Source organism: Fukomys damarensis, unplaced genomic scaffold, assembly GCF_012274545.1.
Source record: "Fukomys damarensis isolate Sample0158 unplaced genomic scaffold, DMR_v1.0_HiC HiC_scaffold_38, whole genome shotgun sequence".
In the NCBI taxonomy this organism is placed as follows: domain Eukaryota; kingdom Metazoa; phylum Chordata; class Mammalia; order Rodentia; family Bathyergidae; genus Fukomys; species Fukomys damarensis.
This window is the reverse complement of record NW_022900950.1, coordinates 44,642,743-44,658,244: the sequence shown is the minus strand read 5'-3', so window position 1 is coordinate 44,658,244 and position 15,502 is coordinate 44,642,743. Positions and strand designations below refer to the sequence as shown.

General features: G+C 37.4%; 1 protein-coding gene across 5 annotated transcripts in view; it reads right to left on the bottom strand.

Annotated features, from left to right (window-relative positions):
- Nek3 (NIMA related kinase 3) overlaps positions 1 to 15,502 on the bottom strand; it is a 30,127-nt gene that overhangs the window by 13,163 nt on the left and 1,462 nt on the right. For 4 of the 5 annotated variants that reach the window (XM_010636630.2, XM_010636631.2, XM_010636632.2 and 1 more), the window contains exons 2-10: positions 13,158 to 13,328; positions 11,651 to 11,744; positions 11,469 to 11,566; positions 9,235 to 9,318; positions 7,888 to 7,955; positions 7,712 to 7,798; positions 5,352 to 5,406; positions 2,249 to 2,449; positions 1,399 to 1,471 (exon numbers count right to left, since the gene is read on the bottom strand). In XM_010636630.2, the coding sequence (XP_010634932.1) occupies positions 1,399 to 1,471; positions 2,249 to 2,449; positions 5,352 to 5,406; positions 7,712 to 7,798; positions 7,888 to 7,955; positions 9,235 to 9,318; positions 11,469 to 11,566; positions 11,651 to 11,744; positions 13,158 to 13,274 (877 nt within the window). In that variant the 5' untranslated portion in view covers positions 13,275 to 13,328. Of the gene's footprint in view, positions 1 to 1,398; positions 1,472 to 2,248; positions 2,450 to 5,351; positions 5,407 to 7,711; positions 7,799 to 7,887; positions 7,956 to 9,234; positions 9,319 to 11,468; positions 11,567 to 11,650; positions 11,745 to 12,868; positions 13,123 to 13,157; positions 13,329 to 15,502 lie in introns of those variants that run through there. The other variant, XM_033760054.1, reaches the window with a different exon arrangement.

The following is a 15,502-nucleotide window of genomic DNA, read 5'->3' as shown; positions in this document are numbered from 1 at the left end:
AAGCCACCAGTATGTCTAGGTGTTGCTTTCTTCTCATTAAATATTTATTTATTTATTCATGGTACCAGTGACTGAACTCTGGCCCTTTGGCTTACAAGGTAGGCAGCGGAACCACTGAGCTAAATCCCTGGCCCAAGTTATATTTCTTAACTCTTCTCTCTTACTCTGCTAGTTTCTACCACCTGTTAGCTTTCTTTACAAGGAAGTCAATAAATGCAAAGGAGTAAACATTGCTTCGAAAAAATTCAGACACGACAAGCTCTAAAGAGAGAATAAATCAAACTCCATACTTGCTTAGGACAGCCTACTGATCTTATGCAGCTATTATGTGGATGGTCCCTCCCTCCTCTTTTTCCTAGTGCTGGATGTTGAACCCAGGGCTTCACACATATTAGGCAAGCACTGTAGCTCTAATCTACATCTCCAGCCTTGGTTCCTAACTTTTGAAAAGGCTCTAACCTTTATTTGCTTATTTTTTAAATTGACACATTTTATCATTTTTAGAACAAGTTTTTTGATGGTATGTTTTGTTTTGTTTTGTTTTTATGTAGTTCAGGCTGGCCTTGAATTTACTATGTAGCCCAGGCTGGCCTCAAACTCCTGGTGATCCTCCTGCTTAAATTAACCTCCCAAGTGCTGGGATCACAGGCCTATGCCACCACCCCCATCCCTGGAGCAGATTTAGGTACACAGCAAAATTGAGTGAAAGGTATATATATACAACTAATGAAGTTGCACTAACATATCACTACCACCCAAAAAGACATAATTCACATACGAACAGGCTCTACTTCAGAAAAGCTTGTTTTACAGGATTGTTCTCCTGAAACTTGGGGGTATATTTTCCTATAAGATTAGTGTTATGTTTTGCACAGTTATATTCCTAGGCCCACTCCACAGAAGCCTTCTTTCTAACCATTAAACCAGAGTAAGTAAGGTGCTAATTATGAAGCAGACAACTATCTTTCTATCACTAAACTATCCAAACTAGGATCCTTTTTCTGATCTCTGAAAAACTATAGTACAAAATTCAATAGAGAACTGTCTGATATAAAGAAAAAAAAGTTTGACTTGAGAGATATCTCAGCTAATTACTTTGAACAACTTAAAATTCACACTTTTTTTTTATTTTAGTTTTTTTGTTATTTGTGTCTACTGCGGATTGAACTGAGGACCTTGTGCTCTCCAGGCAGGCACTGTGCCACCAAGCTACAGCCCAGCCCATTTTTACTATATTTTTATTTTAATTTTATTATTATTATTATTTTTGGTACCAGGGATGGAACTCGGGATCTTGCACTTGCAAGGCAGGTGGTGGCACCATGGAGCTAAATCCCTGGTCCTTTTGCCATATTTTTAAAAAGAGTGCTTTAAAAACAATATTTCCAAAGTTCTTACCCTTTTTTGTTGGTGTATGATGCTTATGTATTCTGGTTTCATCTAATACCTGTTCTCCATATTCTGTGATAATCTGAAATTTAAAATTGAGCAGTTAAAGATGTGAAAGATACTCTTCTTTAGAACACTGTCATAAATGTTATTTAATCACCAACATTCTTCATCATAAGCATATTTAAAGTTGAATAATAAAAATGCCATTTTAGGCTGGGGATTTAGCTCAGTGGTTCATTTGCCTGTTTGGCAAGAGCAAGGTCCTGAGTTCAATCCCTGATACCATATAAAAAAGAAAATGCCACTAAAAACTACATGTAATAGAGGTGGAATGTACCTCAGTATGCTTAAGGCTCAATCCCCAGCACCAAAAACAATTAAAAATTTAAAAAATAATAATAAAAGTCCGTATAATTTTTTTCTTTCTTGTTTTTTTTTTGAGACAGGGTCTCACTATAGTCCAGGCTGTCTTCAAACTCATGACAATCCTCCTGCTTCAGCTTCCTTAGTGCTGGAATTACAGGCATGCACCACCATGCCTAGCCAAAAGTATATATAATTTATACAGAGAGATAAATATTTGTATGTGTTAAGAAAAAGGTCTGGAAGGATACTGAAACTGTAACTGTAATTATTCCTGGAGAATAGCATTGCAGGAGTGTAAAAAAAATAATTTTTTTTTTTTTTTTGTACCAAGGATGGAGCTCAGGACCTTGCACTTGCAAAGCAGGCAGAGGAACCACTAAGCTAAATCCCTGGCCCTAATTATTTGAATTTTTACAAGCATGTATAACAAGTAAGTTATGCTTAAAAGGTAAGAAACCATTTATCACATCCTTGAAAACTGGTATCATACCTCTGGGGGTAAGCACTTCTGGATGAGGGAAGCCAAACAGCCTCGGGAAAGCAGGGTGGTAGCTGAAGGGCGCTGTGAGAAATTCCTTTTAAACATCTGCTTGATGAGATACCGAAGTTCATAGGAATAATGAGATGGCAGTGGGCGGATGGACCCTTGACATATTTTGAGGATAAGATTTTTCCAACTATTTGCCTGAAACTGAAAAGTAAAAATTGAATTTTAAAAGCAGATACAAAGAAAGAAAATGGAAATAAAGAAATACTATCTGAATTGAATTCATGTTCATATAAACTATTTTAATTTTAGAAGTAAACCCACTGTTTGGTATTTTTTTTTCCTACAGGTGTCCTTAAGATATAATTGTATAAGCTGGGTTTGGTGGCACAAGCCTGTAATTCCAGCACCTTGGGAGGCTGAAGGATTATGAGTTCAAGCCCAGCCTGAGCCACTCAGAAATTTAGCAAGACCATGTCTCAAAATAAAAAAATAAAAAGGACTGGGGATGTAGCTCCGTGCAAAGGCCCTGGGTTTAATCTCTAGTACTGTGCAAAAATAAAAAACGAAAAAGGGCTGGGGATGTAGCTCAGTGGCAAAGCAGTCCCCTATCACAGGGGAGGTCCTATGTCTAACCCCAGCATCCCCTCACACACACACACACACCTACACTCTTACAGTGGCTCAGGAAAAGGCAAACGTGAAGAATAGTAAAAGAATAGTAAAATCTTCCCATCTACATAGGTCTTCCCATCAGTGTTTGTTGTGGGTACTTCATTCACCAAAATCTATTATTCTGCATATATATATAAAAAAATATATATCTTCAATATATTTGAAAATCAAAGTAACAGATACATGGCTTTCTAAAAAGTCAAAGATACTAACAGGCTTATCATATGTATGTACTTGCCTTACCTCTCCCCTGAACACCCCCAGCCTGCTCCATAGTAACAAGCACTCTAGACTTGTCCAGTTTTATGCTTTTCTATGTGTGGTACTGGAGACTGAACCCAGACCCTCATGAATACAAGGCCAAGTGTTCTACCACTGAGCTATGTCAAACCTTTCTATTTTGAGACAAGTTCTTACTATATTGTCCAGGCTGGCCTCAAACTTGTGATCCTCCTGCCTCAACCTCCAAGTAGCTGGGATTAAAGGAATATGCCACAATACCTGGCTGCCTCAGAATGTATACATATTATATATTATTATATATATTATATATTATATTATATATACACCCCCCACCCCGCACAGGGGATTCAATCCAGGGCTCTGTGCATGCAGGGTACATGCTCTACCATTGATGTATGTCACAGTCCCTAGATATTAGAATTCTAAAAATAACTTTATTTGCATACAACAGTAATTCCCAACTTGGACTGCACATCAATCTCCCTGTTTTAAAAACACGAGTGCCGAAGACATCTTCAGAGATTTTAATTCAATTAGTCTGTAGTGGGCCTAGGTATCAGCCTTTGAAATGTTCCCCAAATCATTTTGTGTAGTCAGCATTAGAAGCCATTTATATATAGATATAGATTTTTTTTTTTTCTTGTAGTTCAGACTGCCCTGGAACTCACTATGTAGCCCAGTCTGGTCTCAAACTCAGAGCGATCCTCCTGCCTCAGCCTCTCTGAGTGCTGGGATTACAGGCATGCGCCACCACACCCAGCTATAAGCAATGTCAAGTAAGACAACCTGTCATTAACAGTAGTACATGCCTTCTGTTTGAATTACTCTTATCTGGTGGTTCTGAAGGATTTTTCATCCAGCTCCGCAGAGCACTAAGCACGCTCAAGCACATCTATAAAAAGCCTGGTAGACCTAAACTTCAATCCATGCCCAAAGAATAGTTTATTTGTATGCAAAGTTAAGACCTAGTAGAGATCAGCTTTATGACTGCAGTTCTGCGTAATACACTGCTGCACAAGCAGGACAAGTATTTTAACCTCATTTTGTAAAATTATTTCTGAAAACATCTAGACAATATTAGGGCAAAGTATTTTCTCCTATTTTTTCAGGAAGCTCATATGATAAGTGAAACCTAACTACAAAAACATGAGTAGAGAAGTGGTATAGCCACTCTGGAAGACAGTTTGGTGGCTCCTGAAAAGGTGGCTCCTAAATATCCAATTATTTAAAAACTAGAATCAGAAACTTTAATATATACTTGTTTATCCATGTCAATACCAGCATCATTCATAATAACCAGAGAAATTAAAGTGTTCACTGACAGCTAAACAGATAAATAAAACACAGCATAGCCAGGGATTTAGCTCAGGGGTTCGGCGGCCTGCCTTGCAAGCGCAAGGACCTGAGTTCAATCCCCGGTACCCAAAAAATAAATAAATTAAATAAATAAATAAATAAATAATAAAACAGCATAAAAACATAGTGGGGGGCTGGGCATTTAGCTCAGTGGTTCTGCTGCCTGCATTGCAAGCACAAGGACCCAAGTTCAGTCAATCCCTGGTACTAAAAAAAATAACAGTAATAAGAATAAATAAATAAAATAAAAAGTGTAATATTATTCAGCCATAAAAATGAAGAGAACTGTGACACGTGCTACTCCAAACGAGTGAACATGGAAAACATGTTAAGGAGACTATACCAGACACAAAAGGACAAGTATTACATAATCTACTGATATGAACTATCTAGACTATGCAAACTCACTGAGATAGAACATGGATTAGAAGATAGCAACTGGAGGAAGAGAGGATTAGGGAGAAATGGCTTCATAGGCACAGAGTTTCCGTTTGGTGTGATAGAAGTTTTGCAGAGAATAGCGTGGGTGCATGTTATTATGAATGTAATTAATGCCACCAAATTATTTGGTTAAATGGCAAATTTTATGGTGTATATATTTTACCAAATTTTTTTAAAGAAGTAAAAAAGCTACACATAGAACTATGGAAACTTAATAGTAGATATTGCCTATTAACTTGAGGTGAAAAGAACAGCAATAGCAACATAGGAAAAAATTTTACGATGAATTCATGATAAGGAAATAAACTGCTATTTGGAATTTAGCACATTATTTAGGACTTAGGCAGACAGGACAACAGGCCTCCATTTCTGTTTTGCACAGCATACTCACTGGGTGCTTCAGGGTACAGAGTTCATACAGAATGCAACCCAAGGACCAGATGTCACTGGAAGCATAAAGAAACAACTTAACAAGTGGGTTACGAGTTCTATGAAAATACACGCATTTTTCTAATAACAAAAAAACTGAAAATTACCCTATCATTACTAATAATAGATTTCACAAATAATTCCTAGGTATGAAAATAAAACATACAGTGAGTTTGTTCTAACACTCAGATACTAAGGGTAATATTCATAAACTCTGCTCCTCAAACCCAGCCCTTCAAATCAAGATGATTTGGGGTCACTTTAGTAGCATCTGGAAGGACGTTGGAGACAGCAGTGAGTTTCCCTTGGGCCTCTGTGTGCACACACAGCACCATTTTTGCAGGACTGTCCTGACAGATGGCTTTCTACCTCACCATGATCTGTTCCTCTGCTCTGTGAGAGGCTCTCAATGCAGCTGCTCGCACTTCTCTCCATCCCTGGGCTTAGAGAACAAGACTATTTATTCCTCCACAAAACAGCTCTTCAAAATCAGTTTTACACTTGGCCCTATACCCTACCTCTTCATGCACTTCTGGTTTTCTCCATCACTCTTACCACCTAATGTCATCTCAGTTTTTTTTTCTCAACAATATTCAACAAAAAAAGTAGTTTTTTTTTGTTGTTGTTTTTTGTTTTTTATTTTTTGGTTTTTTTTGAGACAGGGTCTCACTATGTAGTTGAGACTGACCTGGAACTCACTCTATAGCCCAGGCTGGTCTTGAACTCACAGCGATCCTCCTGCCTCAGCCTCCCAAGTGCTGGGATTACAGGCATGCACCACCATACCCGGCATTTAACTAAAGTTTTTTAATAAACTGTTTCCCTCAACTTTTAACTTTTTAAAATTTCAAACTTATAGAAAAGCTGCAAATGCACACATTCTTACCTAAGTTCCCAATCATTAATATTTTCTGTGTTTGTGTGCTATTTCCCTTTTCTCTACACATCTGAATCTCTTTTAACAGGCTGCAAAGACCAGATACTTCACTCTTACATATGTCAGAGCAAGGACACATACATTTCCCCATAAACATGGTATCATTCTCACATCTACACAATTTCACCTTAATTTAAAAATGTCATCTATTTGGTCTATACTGAAATTTCTCCAATTGTTTAAGCAAGTCCCTTTAGAGTCAAGGGGACCCCAACTTAGTCAATTCTACTCTTTTCTACAGGACTAGGGATTGAACCCAGGGCTTCACACAAGTCCTCTACCACTGAGCTACACCCGAGTCCCCCAGATCTCTTAAAGAAACCTATTTCATATAGAATTGTGATACCCTTTTCAAGATGCAACTCAGCAGAAAATAACAAGTCCTTAAGTGTTTCCATCTCTAGAAATCCATGCAATGAATGAAACACCAAAAAAAAGAGAGATTTATGCACAAAAGATACGTTATTCACAACAGTGTTTATGATATTGAAAAGTGGAAGTAATAAGGTCACCAGCAGAGAAATGGTTAAGAAATTCTGAAAGAGCCATAAAGGAAAATACATATCATCATTTGAAATAATTATGAAGAATATAACTCTGTAGGGAAATGAATATGATATAATTAATATAAAGTGAAGAAAATGAGTCCAATTTGCATACAGACTATATCAACTGGTCTAAGGGTAAAAAGTGAAGAGATTAAAAAAATTGTAGTAGTGAAGAGTGTTTGATTTCCATTTCCTTTCTTATACCCAATCCTCCCTGCTCACCTACCACTACAACGGGGTCATAAAATCTATATTTAGAAAAAAATATTTCATATCATAACATCTTCATATATTATAAATCAGTTAAACTAACTAAGTACTTGTTATCTGGCCCTATAAATGTCAAGTTAGGGATTCCCAAAAGCGGTACATACTACAAACATGAAAAATCACACTTGCTTCTTACCTCCTGAAATTTTTATTTAATTGGTATGGGTCAGACCTGAATTTTGACATTTTTAAAAGCCAGAACAGCATAGTTTGGGAATCAATGGTATAACTCATTATACTCCTAGAAATCACTAGGCTTTTATCGGCATTTATAACTAGTTCCTCTCAGTTCTGACTAAAACAGCTGGATAACTGACTTTCTTCCAAAATACTGAGAATACAGATTCCACATTGCTTTCAAATATATTTTATTTTAATTTAGTAATTGAGTTGGCTTACATTAATTAATAATTTGTGGTGTCAAGGGTCTACATGCTAGACAAGTATTCTACCACTGAGCTGCATCCCGAGCCCAAAAAAACCACCACTCATGCACCTGCTTTAAACCAGCACCACACTCTGCATCATTAATGGTTACCCTGTCACCAAAACAAAGATACCACTTACCTTTTATTATTATAAGGCAGGTTCTCCCAAATTTCTGGGGGCACATAATAAGGTGTTCCCACATATGTACAAGCAAATGCCATGGGACTAAAACCATAAAAAAAAGCAAAGCACGATTACAAAGTATTACTGAAAACGGATGTTTTGATTACTGTTACAATAGAATAGAGACATACCTAGAGAGAAGACGGGCAGATCCAAAATCTCCCAGTTTCACTTTTCCACTTTGGGTGAGGAAGACATTCTGTATTGAAAAATAAGATCTCAGCTTACATCTTCTGTCATTCAAACAGAAGGCAAAGGTCTCCAGGGAAACTGTCTTTCAAAGCTTTCTGATGATGGAGATTAAGGGTAGAAATGCTTTCTGAGCAGAAACGAGTCTCTGAGTGGACTACAAAACAGCAGGGGATTTAGCTCAGTGGTGCCTCTGCTGCCTTACAAGTGCAACGTCCTGAGTTCGATCTTAGTTACCAAGTAGGGGAAGAAAAATAGCAGAGCCCCTCTTGACAGCTACATGTTCCCCTGCTTGGGAATTCAGGATGACCACTTGGGAATCTAACACACATGGGGCATCACAGAGCTGATCCACTGACTGGGACCTGGGTCAAGGTGCCACCAAGTGGCAGGCCCAGCTACTGAACATTTTCCACCTGACAACATACAGACTTAGTGAGATGGCACTAAAAGCACTGGAAACACATTAGCGTACATCACAAAAGTGACTTTTTCACATATGCTACTTTATTTGATTAATATAAATATTAGATCAAAGAGTATAGTTTCAGTTAGCACAAATAAGTTCTCAAGATTGGTTGTATGACATGGTGACTACGGTTAATGTGTAATTTTTTTTCAAAATATTTCACAGTATTCTTGAGAATTACTGAAACAGTAGATTTATTTTTTATTGTTTTTTGTAGTGCTGGGATCAAGCCCAGGTCCTCATACATGCTACGCAAGCACTATACTGCTGAAGCTATACACCAGTCCTGACAGTAGATATTAAATGTTCTAATCAGAAGGTGGTATATGAAGTTAGAGATAAATTGATTAACTCAGTTCAATCACAATGCATACATATAGCAAAACATTATGTTGTACACTGCAAATGTATGTAATAAATATATGTAATTTTTAACAGTAAAGCCAGGGAAATTTATTTAATTAAAAATTAATATTAATATATATTAGGCCAGCAAATAGTTCTAAACTAAATAGAAATGTTCCTAATGGAAATAAGTAATAGAAAAAAAGATAATGAAGCCAGGCATGGTGACATGCCTGTAATGACATGCCTATACTTCCAGCAGAGGGAGGCTGAGGCAGGAAGACTGTATATTTAAGGACAGCCTGGGTAACTGAGTAAGATCCTGTTTTAAAATAAAACGTAAAAAGGGCTGCAGATGTAGCTCAGTGATAGCACACCCCTGGGTTCCATTCCCAGTATCACCACCACCACAGAAAAATAAAAAGCAATGAAATGGTTTTGTTTTTTCCCAGGCCCCAAAATGTATTCCACTCACCTTGGACTTGATATCTCTATGTAGCACACGTTTCTTGTGAATATGATTTACTCCAAGGCACATTTGTGTAAACCAATTAAGTATCTATAAGAAAAAAGTATGCGACATCTGCATAAATGTAATAATTTTTTCATATTAACCCAAAATTCTAAAGAATAATTTCTAGGCCTTAGTTGATCAGGGTTTTACATATGAATACAAAATTCATGAAAATTACATAGTTCAACTAACACTCTATCATCTTATGTATGATCTAAATAGCTATTTTAATAAAACCTAAAAGTATTTCTTAAATGCATACATAAAAATTGTTCACCATTAAGAAATATGTAACAGCCTTTCCAAGGCAATCATTATATTGAATTTCATTGTAATGTTTCAGAATATTCACGATGACATTAAAGAATTTCACTGTGTTGTCTACAATCCTTTGAGGTATCCCACCACCCCCCAATGCCCCCCAACTCCGTACTAGGGATCTAACCCAGGTCCTTATGCATGCTAGACATTGTACCACTGAGCTACATTCTGCACCCCTGGAGTTTATACTTTTAACATATAATTTCTAGATCTGGGCATGGTGGCACATGCTGAGTCAGTAGGATCACTGCCTGGGCTACATAGCTAGTTCAAGGCCAGCCCTAATTTATTAATTAATAGTGAGACCCTGTCTAAAAACCAAGATAAAACAACAAAATACAACTTCTAAATGAATACTTATTTATATAGTTTCAAAACATGTTATAACCTATATCAAAGTAACCTCCATTGAAGATATTATTACAAAAATATTTACTGTATGTTACGACACAGAACATGGTACTCCAAAGTATGGTGCTTTGACATGGAACTCAAGGAAAGAGGCTCAGAAACAAGATCTTTCTGACCTTTTTTCTCCTGTTCCCCTCTGTACCCACAGGCAGGCCACCAAAACCAGAATTTCTCTTCTCTAAGGTGGTCATAGAAACTAGAACCTTTCTTCCCCAAACCCAGTCATGGATAAACCTGAAAATATTACAGTATCTTTATTCCCAACTTTCTGCATAAAAGCTAGCCATAAAGGAATTCTCCCACCTACCTTGTGTGAAAGTAGATCGTAAGATTCTTATTTTAGAAGAGTTCCCACCCTATACCAGGAAGAAAGGAATGCCACAAAGGCCAAGAAAAATCCAAATACACAGGACTTGCTAGTTTTCTCCAATCATTCTATTACCATTAGGTTATACCTTTTTCATAGCATTTCTTTCTTTTTGTTTTTTTCCTTTGAGACAGGGTCTCACTCTGTAGTTCAGGCTGGCTTTGAACTCACTATGCAGCTCAGGCTGGTCTCGAACTCATGGCAATCCTCCTGCCTCAGCCTCTCGAGTACTGGGATTACAGGCGTGTGCCACCATGCCCAGCTTCATGTGAATTTCTACACAGTTGTTCATGCCTCACTGAATCTAAGCATAGAAATAGTTTCTCCTGAGTCTGTGTGTCTTCATTTCCAAAGGCTCTCATGTCATGTAAACTTATGATTAAATGTGAAGTGTTTTTCTGTTGTTCTCCTGTTTTATATGACAGGAATATCAGCCTTGATGGGTGAGGAAAGAGAACATACCTTTCTACCCCTGCATATGCAATTTTCCATTAAAACAGTAGCAAATTTTGGACTTAAGGAAATATGTTGAGCTTTAGAAGGAAAAAGATTGAGAATAGCTACTATTAAGTAACAGAAATGGGAGGCTTCATTCTTCTCATGATCTGCTAATACGAAATAAAATCTATTATGCCTTCTATAATTTCAGAACAGTAAAAATCAAGATTTAAAATATCCAAGACAAGTAGTAATATAATTTTGAAGTTCATCTAAACATGCAAGCTTGATCCCTTAATATTTCATAACTTCAACAGACTTCTTTTTTGTTTGTTTTTGGTTTTTTGAGACAAAGTCTCGCTATACAATTCAGGCTGGCTTTGAACTCACTATGTAGCTCAGACTCTGATCCTCCTGCCTCAGCCTCTGAGTGCTAGGAATACACTCATGTGCCACCGTGGCTGGCTTGACTTTATTTGTTTAAAATATTTCAGGTAACCATTCTGAGGACACTAAGCTGTAACAAGGATCCAGAAACCAGTTGTTTCTAACTAGTGAATCAGGTAATCATAGATATCAGTGCTTTTATTTTAATTTATACAAAGTCTAGGAGAAAAGTAGCTTCTAAACTTTGAGGGAAACTAAGTCAGTATCTTACCATATCTTCAGGAAATAACTTTCCTTTTTGTTGTTTAATCTTTTGCATTAGATCTCCTCCATCACAATATTCCATGACAATATACAGATGTCCTTCAGCTAAAATAAATATAGGATTCCTTAGGAAGGTCATAGTTCTACAGACCAAATTTAGAGAACATATTTGGAGCAAATCATATTTACCTTCAAATGATTCTTTAAAGGCAACAATATTGGGGTGTTTCATTTTGGCTAACAGAACAGCCTCCTTCCTAGAATTCTGTGTATCAGAGAAAGACTAGGAAAATATTTTAAATAAGCATAAATTTAATACTGAATTTTAAAATAGCTTTACCCAAACATCTACTATCGTTTGTATGACACTTTAGTGCTGCATTCAATTTTGTAAAACCATATTTTTCCTCAAGTTCATCAAACCCCAAAAGAAAATGCGTAATTTTTAAACTACAGCGTATTTTGCATGCTTGAAGTGATCCATTCAGTGTACAATGTTCTTTTTCATTCCTTTCACATAAAGAATATAAACTGGTCTTCATGTCTGTCTAAACATCACTAGACTTCAATGGCCAGTATGCCATCAGAAGTAAAATGTTCCAAAAGAAAAGCCAGGGATTTCATGTTCTAACAGTTGAAATCACTTTATCCACCATGTGGCCCAGATTTTTAAAACTAGGCTGGTGTATTATTACATCAAGGATGGACAGAGACAACAGGTTAAATATGTTTCTAAAACTCTCCCTAACTTACTCTATGAGGATAAAATCCTGAATGTCTCACTCTTACAATCAACAAACTGGATAAGGACTGGTAGAGCACTGTGCAAGCAGGGGTCTAGCAAGTGCAAGGCCCTGGGTTACATCCCAAGTGAAAAAAAAAGAAAAGAAACTGCCATGGGCTGGGTAACAGCCCATGGGTTCTCAGAGCAGCAGCATCCTCTGAGAACACGTTAAAACACAAACTCACAGGCACACCCAGACTCACAGATCAGAAACTGCGAGCAAGCTTCCAGATTAGTACGATGCACTCTCAAATTTGAAATCAAGCATACTGTGGGGAAAATATCTAGAACTCCTAGAACTTTATTAAGATGTAGTTATAAAAAGTTGGTCGAAATAACATTAAGCAATCTCTGTGGCATGGATTCTTTCATAGAACAACTATGAAATACAGTAACAGGGCCGGGGATTTAGCTCAGTGGTTCCACCGCCTGCCTCACAAGCGCAAGGACCTGAGTTCCATCCACTGTACAAAAAAATAAAAAAATAAAAAAATACAGTAATAAAGTCTATAGGGAAATAAGATCTACAAATTGATCCAAGGAGTAGGTTCTCCAATAACTAACAGTTTGTATTTTTAGATTTATCATTGTATTCTCATGTTATTTTATTATTATTATTTTACCTGAGTTGCTTCTGTTAAAGGTTTCCTGCTATGTATATGAAATTGGAAATTACCAAATAACTCACTGAAATAAAATAGCACACAATGACTATTTCTCTCCCTTTGTTAATTACACTATCCTAAAAACCAAATAAAATATATCAAGCCCTTGTAAAACTAATAAACTGATTACATATTTTGTAAAAAGGAGAAATTCCATGTTAAACCTCAAGGATTTATTCTTATATAAATTATATGTTCACTCTCAACATCACTAGACTTGGACAGCCAGTGTGCCATCAATAGTAACCTTGGGAAGCCTTATTTCTTTCATGGCAAACATCCGATTGCTGCTTTCCTGCTGAACCAAAAGAGCTCTGCCAAAGGAGCCCGCCCCAATCACTCTCATGACCATGTAGTTATCCATGCTGGGAACCCGCAGCTGGGCTCTGGTCCTGCAGTCACCTCCTGCGCTCCCAAACTACAATCAAAAACAGAAACATCTGAGAGTTAATTCAAAATAGCTCTAATCACAAGGGGAGGCCAACAGCAATGATTTCCTTCTGAAGAGGATCAAAGCATGCCACCCCCAAAATATGCTATTTTGGCATGAGAATTATTTTGAACTGAAAGCAATTTGCTTGTGTGCCTTCACCCCTTTGGTCTAGATACAAGGCATAAATTTTACCATGTAAAGGCGCCAAATTTCCGTTTGTAAATATGTCTTCGGTTTTCAGGAAGAGGAGACTTTTATCTATGGGGAAAGCACCAATTCAAGGCTGCATAATAAACCTTACTAAAGAACTCTTACCTTCTGTTAGTTTCCTCCAAATACTTACCTTCCTATGATAATTTACCCTAGAGCATGAAGATCCTCTCCTTCATTTGATTACTTTTCTATAATTTATCATCCTTTGTCAATACTGAGCTCTTTCCTAGCTATAACATTTCACATTTACACATATGTATTAAACTTTTTCCCCTGTTAATCTGTCCTTTGTCAGTTTAATTTGCCGGGCTCCTAACATAGAGAAAAAGAGTTCTTCCTCCCTTCTACTTTCTTGCAACAGGTAGGCTCTCAGAGTTACAATCCTTCACAAATCTCTCCTGGTCCTTGCCATCACGAACACCCAATGCAGAGGTGACCATAAACCTCAATAAATGTGGAGGTGGGAAGAGTCTGAAGCACAAATTCCTGCTGGAGTTAGAAAACTAAATTTAAATTGAAGCCTGCAGGATCACTGGAGATAGGCTAGGCAAAGAGGAGGGAAAGAGTAATCAAGGCAAATGGAACTGATTTGTTTAAGAGTAAAAGAGATTGTGTTCAGGCCATGCATGATTATGTATGCCTATAATCCCAGCCCTCGGGAGGCAGTGGCAGCAGGATCACTGTGAGTTCAACGCCAGCTTGGGCTACAAAGTGAGTTCAAGGCCAGCCTTAACTACATGAGATCATTTAAAACAAAAAAAAGAGTGTGAGAGAGAGACAGAGAGAGAGAGAGAGAGAAATTGTGTTCATCTCTAGGAACTGAAAGGAGACTTTAAGAGGTTGGCTGGGTAGGTCAGGATTTATCAGAAAACTACAGTAAGCCAAATATACATTGCTGGATTTTACCTCCAGAATAATTAATGGGCTGTCTCAGAAGGGTTTTATCAAAGAAAACACATCTGTTTTTTTGTTTTGTTTTTGTGTTTTTGCAGAACTGGGTATTGAACTCTGGGCCTTCACGCAGCTACATCTCCATTTTTAATTTTTTTTCTATTTAAATTTATTTTCTATTTTTATTTTCTATTTAAATTAGTTCTTGCTAAATTTCCCAGGCTAGCTTTGAACTTGTGATCCTCTCCTCAGTCTCCCAGAGTTCTGGGATTACAGATGTGCCCCACCATTCCCAGATATTACATGTGCACTTTAGAAAATTCACTCATCAGGCTGCAGAGTGAATGGGCCAGATGTGCAGCACAGGAGGGCCACATTAGAGGCGAGGACCAGTTAGGAAGCTCCAAAGTTATACAAGGAGATGAAGTGTAATAGGGTGGTGAATATGGGATGAGAAAAGAAATGGTAAAATCTCTGGTGACAGATTGATAGGCAATTAAAAGGAAGAGGAGGCAGACCCAGGTTTCTGGTGTAAACTAGATGAAAAGTGACATCATTCCCCAAGAAAGTTAAAGTCCTATGGTTCTGTTTGTGTGGTCTCGGTTTTTTTGTATTTGTTTTTGTTTTGTTTTGTTTTCTGGTGTGGGAGTATAGCAAGATAGGGCAAAACATGGAGGGAGAGGGAAATGTGTTTCATTTGTGGTGCCTGGGACATATGTTCGAAATAGATTTCAGTTTTTTCATACAGAACCAGCTAGTAGGATTTTTACACTTTCTTTGGTGCAGAACAGGTCCTGAATAAATGGCTTTTAATATAGTGGTAGTAGTAGTAAGTAGTAGAGGGCTGGAGATGTAGGTTAAAGATACAGCCCTTGCCTTGCACAGATAAAATGCCTTGGGTTCAAAGCCCTGGGTCTGATCCCCAGCAGCAAGATAAAACTTAGAGAGATAATGAACTTTTTTTTTTTTTTTTTTTTTTTGTTTGGTACTGGGGATCAAACTCGGGTCCTTATGCTTTCAAGGTAGGCGGCAGAACCACTGAGCTAAATCCCCGG